Genomic DNA, 11,244 nt, shown 5'->3' with positions numbered 1-11,244 from the left:
CTGTTCTCTGGGAGTTCAAGGTGATTTAAAAAAAACTAAAATATGCGTCACATGCTACGGCTGTGGCTCAGCACCTTTCCCTGCTAACCTTGAGTTTCTGACCCGCACTGTCAGGATGCTAACCGTGGATAAATCCCACCAAAAAAATTATCAGAGCAAAATGAAGTGTTGCCAACGATGATGGCTTACCTGTATGCCTGATATATGGTGAGAAATCAGGTAATAATAATGATAATAGTAATAGGAATGAAATGTCGACAGTTTTCTTTATTTTTGTTCTATAATTTCATAAATGCAACAAACTGTGTTTTTTTTTTGTTTATATATATATATAACTATATATACAACTTTATAAGCTGTGAGATCAAATATGATTTGCGGCTCCAGACAAATTTGACTTGGTGAAGAGGCGGCAAAATGGCTCTTTTGATAGTAAGGGTTGCAGACCCCTGGTATAGACCATACTCTATAACTTCCTTAGGAGTCACATAGACCCATATGCATGTGGAACTAAAAACGGAACAGAAATATAACAAAAATGATGCATGTGTTGGACGCTTGCAGGCTTATCTGAGCGCTTTAGCTTGAGGCTGCATGCAGATGTTGTTTACCTCTTAGACAAAGCTACTGAATTCAAACCGACCAATCACAGCGAGGGACACGCAGAAACGGCCGCGACGTGCCACGCCCCTTCCAAACAAACGGACCAATGGTTGTCGAGGTGGGCGGGGCCTGGCGGTTAACAGCGGACTATTCAAACTGAACATGGCTGCGGGTAAAGATGTCGAAGAAAACACACAAAAAAGAAGGTAAGAACGAATGAAAACGGACATTAATAGACTCGTAATTGTATCTACTTTGACCCAAATGTAGTATTTCTCACGTCTGAAGCTGAACTCGAGGCGTTTTAGGCCGGTGAACATACGTGTCGGTAGTGTGAGTCTGACTGAGGGCTGTCACTCTCTAACGAAGGCAGTCAGTCGACGCTAACGGTAGCTGCTTTACGTTAACGGCGTAACAAACACGAACATTACGTAAGTTAACGTTAACTACAACTAAGTGACCACATATTGTTGCTAACAAATTTAATGGTCATTTCAACCCGGTTGAGTTACGTTATTGTTGTTATTGATGTTATTGACAGCACGCAGTGACGTTAGCTTTCGCTAGCTGAGGGATGTTGTGTTGCCATAGCGTTAGCTAACGTAACCGTTACGTACGGAGGACCAAACATGACATAAATCAATATATATATATATGTGCATAAATAAATGTATATGTCAATACAGGAATAAATGAATGCATGTTTGAATAAATGCGTGAATAAATGTATGAATCAATACAGAATTAAATAAATGTATATATCAATACAGGAATAAATAAATAAATGCATAAATTAATGAATGAATGTTCAAATAAATGCATAAATAAATGTATATGTCAATACAGGAATAAATGAATGAATGTTTGAATAAATGCGTAAATAAATGTATGAATCAATACAGGAATAAATAAACTAGTGCAGAATTAAATAAATGCATAATTAAATGTATACATAAATACAGGAATAAATAAATAAATGCATAAATGAATGATTGAATTAATGTTCAAATAAATACAGGAATAAATGAATAAATCAATACAGGAATAAATTAATGATTGTTGGAATAAATGCATAAATTAATGTAGAAATCAATAAAAGAATAAATAAATAAGTGCAGAATTAAATAAATGCATAAATACATTTATACATAAATACAGGAATAAATAAATTAATGCATAAATGAATGAATGAATGTTCAAATAAATGCATTAATAAATGTATATGTCAATACAGGAATAAATAAATGAATGTTGGATAAATGCATACATTTAAGTATAAATCAATACAGGGATAAATAAATGAGTGCAGAATTAAAGAAATGCATGAACAAATTTATACATCAATACAGGAATAAATAAGTTAGTCCAGAAATAAATAAATCCATAAATCCATTTATACATCAATACAGGAATAAATAAATAAATGTTTAAATCAATACAGGAATAAATAAATGAAATGAATGAATATTCACATAAATGCATAAATAAATGTATATATCAATACAGGAATAAATAAGTTAGTCCAGAAATAAATAAATCCATAAATCCATTTATACATCAATACAGGAATAATTAAATAAATGTTTAAATCAATACAGGAATAAATAAATGAAATGAATGAATATTCACATAAATGCATAAATAAATGTATATATCAATACAGGAATAAATAAATAAATGCAGAAATAAATATCAATACAAGAATATTTAAATGAATGCATAAATTAATGAATTTTCAAATAAATGCAGGAATAAATGTTCAAATAATGCATAAATAAATATCAATACAATAGTAAATAAATGAATGCTGAAAAAAATAATTAATGTTCATTTTAATGTATAAATCAATACAGGAATAAATCAATAAATGCATAAATTAATGAATAAATAAATGCATAAATAAATGTCAAAATCAATTCAGGAATAAATGAGTACATAAAGAAAGGAATCTATAAACAAATGCATAAATAAACACATTCATAACTACATGTATAAATAAAAGAAAAAAAACATTAATGCGTAAATAAATGAATACAAGAATAAATAATGCTTTACATTTATTTCTACATTTTTGTTCACCTACATTTGTCTATTTCTGTGTCCATATGTTAATTAATGAGGTAGGAGGTCCCATGCATTCATGCAGTTATTCATTCATTCATTTCAGCATTTATTTATTTATTCATGTATTTAGTTATTTATTGAGACTTAGGTCATGTTTAGCAGCATGCTGTAATGTTGGCTGAGGGATGTTGTGTTGTGTTATGTTGTGTGCATAATGTTAGCTAACTTAATATAGAGGACTAAATATCACTTAAGTCCCAATAAATCAGCATAAATGAATACAAGAATTTATAAATGAATGCAGAAATAAATAAACTAACATGTAGAATGTATAATTACGGTGAGGGAAAAAAAAACTTTACCCCCATTAATAAGATATGTCTTCATCTTCATAGCGGTCTGTGTTTTTTGTAACCTAGTCAAAATTCTTTGTGTATGACGTCATCCTATCTCTCATCTCATCTTCATCCTCTTATCCGGGGTCGGGTCGCGGGGGCAGCAGCTTTAGCAGGGGACCCCAAACTTCCCTTTCCGGGCCACATTAACCAGCTCTAACTGGGGGATCCTGAGGCGTTCCCAGGCCAGTGTGGAGATCTAATCTCTCCACCTGGTCCTGGGTCTTCCCCGAGGCCTCCTCCCAGCTGGACGTGCCTGGAACACCTCCCTAGGGAGGCGCCCAGGGTTCATCCTTACTAGATGATCCTGAACCACCTCAACTGGCTCCTTTCAACACAAAGGAGCAGCGGCTCTACTCCGAGTTCCTCACGGATGCTGAACTTCTCACCCTCTCTCTAAGGGAGACTCCAGCCCCCCTCCTGAGGAAACACATTTCGGCCGCTTGTACCCGCGACCTCGTTCTTTCGGTCATGGTTGTGAATGACGTACTCTCCCATACTGTGAGAACACTGTGTGAAATCGTTCTGTGTCCTCCCCTCAGAGGTATAGTGCGCAGTATGGTGATCAATGAGGAATCACCGGGGGACTCTCACGCTGGCCGACCAACTGTCATCTTCAACCCGGACTTCTTTGTGGAGAAACTCCGCCACGAGAGCCCTGAGGTTTTCCTGGAGCTGGTTCTGAGTAACATCACTCGCCTCATTGACCTTCCTGGGACAGAGTTTGCACAGCTCCTTGGTGAGGAGAGTCCCAAGACCCCAACAGGTGGAAATGGAGGCTTCTTTCGCTCATTCAACTTCCTCAAGCGCAAAGGTCAGAGACTACAAATTCCCGCTTTAAACCTGTTTTACCCTGCTCGTTTGTGATGAGACTGTCCTATTTTGAGGCACATATAGCAGGAGAGAAGATTCCTGCACATTCTGTTAACTCCATAAACTTTATTTAATAGTATAACGTTTCGGTCCTTAGTCCCTAATGAGGTCTAAGGACCGAAATGTTGTACTATCAAATAAAGGTTATTCCCATTGTGCAGGAATCTTCTCCTCTTACCTGTGGACATTTCCTCCAACGCACCTGTCCACAGACATTGAAGGTGCACATGAGCCCTCAAAGATTTAACACACATGTAGAAGAAATGGAAGAGCTCTTTCAGCAACTTTTGACATTATCCCTCACTCTCATCTGTCTTGATACTTTTGCAGACAAAGGTGTTGTGTTTGGAACCTCACTGACTGAGAGCTGCATCGCCCAGATCTACCAGCTCATCGAGTACCTCAGCAAAAGTGAGTTATCTACAGGCATGAAAACCACGCACCTTTTGGCGAAAGTTCGCCGTTTTGAAACCCAAATAGGTGACCTACGTGAATCGTGCAGATCTGATGAGAAAATAGGTTGTTTTTTTTTTTGGGGGGGGGGGGGTATGGATGGGACATGGAGGTATACCCGAGATTATCAGTGAACTACGAACGTGCGTACGAACAATGGAATATTTCCTGGTCCTTTGAGTTGAAGCCTGTGTGAAACAGTAATCCCACAGGTCAGAATCCAACCCGGCCGCTGCAGCTCTCATTTTAACAAGTCTGTGCAAAGATGAGCGTGCACAGATCATTTTCTGCTCTGCGTTCCACTACAGCACTTGATAAAAGCGTCTTCCCTACTTCGCCGTCTTGTTGTGGCGTCTGTACTACCACACGTCACATCCCGCTGAGGGCTACATCCGATAGGCAACTGGGCTTCTCTCAGTTGCTCTCCCACAGGGTAAACAAACAAAGCTTGAGCGGCTCACATGCGAATTAAGATAGATAGACCTGCCTCACTCCGGGTATTCGAGCCTTATAGAAATGCACCAAATAGTGATAGTGTCTTATTACTTGTTTTTTGGAATAGCGTGCATGTCATATTTTTTTTTACTTCAGCTAGAATAAAAAAAGCACACAAATAAAATTGACTGGACTCATTTGGAATTATTAGGTGTTTTTAAGTTTTTACCGCCACTCTTACGCACTCAGATCTGCATGTGGAGGGTCTCTTTCGGGTGCCTGGGAACAGCATTCGGCAGCAGACGCTGAAGGAGCTCCTCAACAGCGGGGCCGATGTCGACCTGGAGTCTGGAGACTTTCACCCCAACGACGTGGCCACACTGCTCAAGACTTTCTTGGGAGAGCTGCCCGAGCCCCTGCTCACACACAGACACTTTCACGCACACCTCAAGATAGCTGGTATGAATACACACTCACCTTTTGTATTACATTTGTCTATGTTCTACATTTGGGGCACAAATACTGTACAGTACAACTGAGTATTCTGTCATGAGAAGCACTGTGTTTCCTAAAGGCCAACAACGCTCTGGTAAACGGTTAACTACGTAGTGTGTGTCTAGAGCTTTTATTGAAAAAGGTCAGAACAGAAGAAGTGGAGCTATCTACGCTGTCTTTGTCGAAGGTTGAAGGAGTCAAATCATTTTGTCTGATGTATGAGGTCTAGTAGCAGACCTCTGTGTGGTTGTTTTATAATCCTCATAAGTAAAGAAACAACGTGATTAGTTGGTATCTTATTTTGCAGTGGGAAACTTCAACCTTGATCCAAAAAACAAATTTTAGTTTAACTTATGTAGTTGTAAAGAAAACCTATATTGACGTGCAAATTAATCTCACACAAAAAAACGCCCCGATGTGTAAAGGCCTTAATCGTGTCTCTCCCTGCCTCCTCGAGTGTGTCATGTCAAATTAAAAGCCCTTGCCGATTCGTCTAATTGCGACTTCAAGACATTTAAGGTAATTCTGAAGCACCGGCAGCAATAATTCTGTAGCTGGGCGCCTTAAAAGTCGCATATTTTGAAAAGAAGGACTGAAATTCATCAGTGAAAATATCTAAAATGCAAAGATTCCATTCTTCGATTTGATTATCTTTGTTGTAAATGAGGCAAAATTTCTTTTGTTGTGCTTTTAGTAAATCTATCCATGACTTAACCCCCCCCCCTCCAGATATGACTCTGTTTGACGAGCACGGCAACAAGACCACGATGCCCAACAAGGAGCGTCAAATTGAGTCCCTGCAGCTTCTCTTCCTGCTGTTACCTCAGGCCAACCGCTCACTGCTCAAACTGCTGCTGGACCTGCTCTACCACACGGCCAAGCAGCAGGACAAGAACAAGATGTCTGCCTTCAACCTGGCCCTCATGTTCGCCCCACACGTCCTCTGGCCCAGACATGTAAGATTTGTAGTTTGTAACGACATTATCAGGGTTCACGGACCAGGGGCTTTGCAAATACGATAAAAAATTGTCCATCTTTAGACTATTTTGGTTCATTTTGAAGCATAGTTTTCATTTATATTCACTCTATGAAGTACTTTTGTACATGATTGGTATATATGCTGGTATTTTCCTATGCTGGTGTACACTATAATCTTTTTTGGACTATTTTGCAAGAGGTGTGACAGTTCATGTGTGCTCGTATATGCATTATGGGTTTTAAAGATGGCAACTCTGCAGTCTGGAGGAGAGCCTGGTGCGTACTAAATGTCACACAGCATTCAAATCCTAACAGGAGCTCCGTTCTGTGTGGATCCATGGATCTAATTGGTCATCCACCTTAAAGAAAATTGCCTGAAAAATGGCATATTTTCACATGTAATCTTTACAAGAAAGTATGTGTAGAAATCTTCAAGTTTGTCCCCCCAGTGGTAGTATCAGAAAAGATGCTGAGTATGCACACTGCTATTGTTATAAGCTGCTGATGAAACCCATTTCAAGTGGTCAAAAATCTGTGACTTCAGCTTTAAGTGACTAAGTGTGTTGTCGGTCTTCTGTTCTCTCCTGCTCCAGATGACGGCCAGTGACCTGAAAGACAATCTGAAGAAACTGAACAACAGCATGGCCTTCCTCATCAAACACTCACAGAAACTCTTCAGGGTGATTACCACACACACACACGCACACACATGCACACACACACACACACAGCATAGTGCTGGTGGTTTAGTTTCAAAACGATCTCATCCCCGCCCGACCGAGCTTGCAGCTTCTGTAATCCTGATTCCTTAAATATAAAAAATAAAGTTGCAAATAGAATTTTAAAATAGAAACTAATAAGATCTTCAAAAGTAGAAACCTCTAACGCAGCATTGTTGCCAATGCCAACATAGTCAAAATCGACAATTCTGCAGAAATACAGACACAAGAGTTCTTAATACTGGTACTACTCTAAGTGATGAGATTTCGTTTTTATGATCTATTAGGTTGTGATTCTTTCTACACACACACACACACACACACACACACACACACACACACACACACACACACACACACACACACACACACACACACACACACACACACACACACACACACAGCAAACACTCAAGCACAGAAACAAATTGGGCTACAGATGGATAACGTGACTGGTTTAATAAACCTGTGGATGTGTGACATGTGTCTGCTGCGTGTGGTTCAGGCTCCACTCTACCTGCGGGAATATGCCAGAGTGCACTTCACCGGGACCAAGGCTCTGCAGACCAAGGTAAGTGGACCGAGTTCACATTAGGGCACCACTTTTCCAACATGAACACACCCACAACATGCTTGGCAGTTGGTTTTCACTTCCCCTCCTATTTAAAATCACATTTCATTCATTAATTCTCTTCCTTTCTTCTCCAAAATGCAGATCTTAGAGATGAGATAGACGTTGCAAAGACATTATAAACGTCAAATCTAATGATTTGAAAAGTAGATTAATTGATTGTTTAAAATATTTAGCAACAGTGTCACTATTCTGTATATTTTGGGGCAGTGAATAAGCATTTCTGCAAATTTGCATAACTAGACTGCAAACAATAGTTAGCCAAATGCAGTATTTCTTTTTTTTTTTTTAAATCGTAAACCTTCAATTTGCCACGTCACTCATGTAAAATAGTTTCTGGTTAAAGTGACTTGACTTCTCCTCACTCAGGATGACCTGGAGCTGCTGGTGGCGAGCAGCTCTCCTGCTCAGCGGACTGTGTTGCCCCTGAAGAGGACGGCCGTTCGGGGCCCCAGCTCTCAGGAGCAGTGCCAATCCCCGGCTCAACAATACACAGAAGAGGCTCTGAAGGAGCTCTTCAGACACGTCCACCACAACATGCCAGACTCCGCCAAGAAGAAGAAACTTGTCAGACAGGTTCACCTCAGGATCTTCTTTTACCGTCCTAGAGTTCAGCTAGCTAAAACAGAGAATTTCTGTGGTAAATGTCTTTAAATATAAAAAGTAACTCTTGTTCTTTTTTTTCTAATGTGCAGTTGGTCAAACAGACGACCTCAGGGACGCCTACTAACGAGCACCACCAGGTCCCCCCCGCTGCCAGCAAGAAACATCCGCGTTCCCGCTCCTTCGGTGGCCTCATCAAGGTACTAAACAACTCTGAAGTAGAAAGAGTAGAATGATAAACGAAAAAGATGCTGTTTACTCAAAGAACATGGAAGAAGTCAAACTCATGTCATTGCACATATTAAGTTAAGATAGACTATTATCCTTGGAGGGAAATGTTTAAGGGACTCTAATGCTGTCACATAAAGCTGCTTTACATATGACAAATAACAATACAAATACAGACAATGCATACATATAGACCACAGGCCACATATATCAAACAGCATACAGGAAACAGTCCAATTCACACACACACGCACACGCCCGCCCGCTGTATTACACCATGGGCCATGGTCAGTAGTTCTATTGCACTATTTGTTTGGCCCTATTTGGGGGCATTTAGGATCCTTACTGAGGTGGGCACAAATTAATTCCTAAAGCAGTTGAGTCTGAAAGTGGGGACTGTAGCATCTACCCGATGGTAGAAGCTGGTATTCTGTGTTCTCAGCTTGTGTGAGCACACACTGCTTTTCAGGCCTCCCCATTTATATTTTTTATCGTCTATAACCTCAAACACGCAAACATTTGCTTGCTCTTGTCCTGAGCACCTATGACAAACGGACAGACGTTGTAAAGGTCAATTCTGGTTGGTCTTTAATAAACCGTGATTTCTTATTATTTTTCAAAGTTATCAACTTTAATGTTGAATATTTCAGCAAATAGAAAGCATTAAAAAAAACATCTTATGACATAGAAACCTTGTCAGGTCTTCCGCTCTACTGCATGCTCCCTTTTATTTTATTTATATTTGTGTTTTCCCTGAGTAAAGCTACTCTTCTTGTAACGTGTTTCTTCCCTCCTGATGCTCTGGTAACAGCGCAAAGCTCGTGGTGAGCAGCTGACAGCAGAGAGGCGCATCCGACACCTCTCCCCTGATATCGTCATCAGGGGGGGAAGAAAACCTGGGAAAGAGAACGTCATCCTGCAAGGGGTAAGCTGTGTTTTTTATATATATATATATATATATATATATATATATATATATATATATGTATATAAAAGACAGTATCTAATGTCAATATTTGATGTACTTTATATTTTATTTGTACTGCACCTACTCTGCATGATGACCACACACTTTGTTTCTCTTTCTATTTTCTTCCATCTGCCACACATTTTATCTTGCCATCATTACATTATATTATTATTTTGTTGTGCGTGTGTGTCCGTGTCTGTGTGTGCAGGTGAACAGCCCACTAAATGGTCCTGTGTTGGGGAAAGCGGGGTTGGTAGTAAAAAACCCAGACTTCAATTTCAAGATGGACAAAGCTCTTAAGGTTTCAAAGGTATGATACAGTTTTCCAACCAAAATCAATCTCTGTCCAAATACTGCTCAAACATTTTAGGTGCACTTAACAGTTTATTCTATCTTGTAGTAACTAAAATATATAAATAATAATGATAATTCACAATAGCTCCCACCACGTATGCACATTCATCCACATGTCTATGCATTTACACACATGCACAGCCTCACACACACACACACACACACACACACACACACACACACACACACACACACACACACACACACACACACACACACTCCATGCTAAATTTCAGCCTCCAAGTGGGAAAACTATCTCTGCGAAAGGGTGAAGAATAGATCTGCTTGTCACATTTAACTCATGTGGCCAACCTGAGACCAGCTGGACCGCCGGTGTCCTCGGCCGATATTGTGTTTAAGAGCCCGTGTGGAAAGGGGATAAATCACGTTTGGAAGTTAAGCTAAACTTTGGCGAGAGAAAAAGTAACATGACTATTTTCATAGGGGCCCCTTGACCTCTGACCTCCAGATATCTGAATGAAAATGGGTTCTATGGGTCCCAACGAGTCTCCCCTTTACACACATGCTCACCTTATGCCAATCCAATGCAGTTTTTGGCGACACAAATGCAGCATAAATGTGTTATGTGTGTTATTTCTGCCAATTCTAAAATGCTGTATTTCAATATTTCTGCGTACCAGGGTCCCTGAACAGTCTAGGAAAGCTGGAATTCAATCTGTCCAGTTGTACTCATGTGTGAGGATGTCCTAGGAATGAGCATGAGTTAAAAATATAAAATATCACAAAAACCCAAATTATTTTTAAACAAAATTTTGTTTTTTCTTTATTTTTTGAAGCGGACTTCAGAATGAAATGGATCACTTTGAAAACCGAATAACTACCCAACAAACAAATAGTCAAATATACGTTTCCAGCCCTATAGTTTGGACAAATGTTGTCGCTTCCACTGTTTAACTGTTATTCACGAGTGCCTCCTCTCTCTACCTACCCTTCCACCTCTCTTTCCTCTCTCCGTCCGTCTCTCAGCAGGCCTCTCCCTCTGTGACCATGATGTGTTTCTCTCCAGCTCAGGAGATCTCGCTATAAAAACCCAACTCCTCCTCCTCCTCCTCCTCCTCATCACGGACAGGATTTGGGCAGTATTAATATTATCTCTCCTCATGTTTATCATTGTGTTTTCATCGTAGTATGTCTTATTTTAACTGTGACTAATATACAGCAGCTTTAGCTTTGGCCAGAACAGCCAAACTAAAGCCGGGAACTCACGTCTTGACATTAATCAAGATATGAGTAAGTGTTACAAACTGGCACCAGCAGCTGAATCAAGCCCTCCACTGTCGCTTTGCTCTTCGTGGCCTCAATTTTAACAATTTGAACAATTTTACAGTCTACTTCAAATCATATGGAATAATTATAAGCTCAATATTGGATGACTAATAACACATGCTCTTTTACTTCCACAAATACTTTCAGAAGGTCCCA

The 11,244-nt window shown here is 39.6% G+C and overlaps 1 protein-coding gene across 1 annotated transcript; it reads left to right on the top strand.

Moving 5' to 3' along the window:
• Positions 1 to 765: 765 nt before the first annotated feature.
• arhgap19 (Rho GTPase activating protein 19) lies at positions 766 to 10,883 on the top strand (the record flags this gene model as incomplete). Its single annotated transcript, XM_083931864.1, has 12 exons — positions 766 to 809; positions 3,605 to 3,876; positions 4,266 to 4,346; positions 5,073 to 5,282; positions 6,048 to 6,274; positions 6,890 to 6,976; positions 7,521 to 7,586; positions 8,016 to 8,222; positions 8,342 to 8,449; positions 9,289 to 9,402; positions 9,656 to 9,757; positions 10,789 to 10,883. 12 exons carry the CDS (start codon positions 766 to 768, stop codon positions 10,846 to 10,848), a joined length of 1,578 nt encoding a protein of 525 aa, XP_083787990.1. The 3' UTR covers positions 10,849 to 10,883.
• Between the last annotated feature and the right edge of the window lie 361 nt (positions 10,884 to 11,244).

Source organism: Echiichthys vipera (assembly GCF_963691815.1).
Source record: "Echiichthys vipera genome assembly, chromosome: 2".
Taxonomy (NCBI): Eukaryota; Metazoa; Chordata; class Actinopteri; order Perciformes; family Trachinidae; genus Echiichthys; species Echiichthys vipera.
The sequence above is the reverse complement of the archived record's forward strand: the minus strand, read 5'-3'. Positions and strand labels throughout refer to the sequence as shown.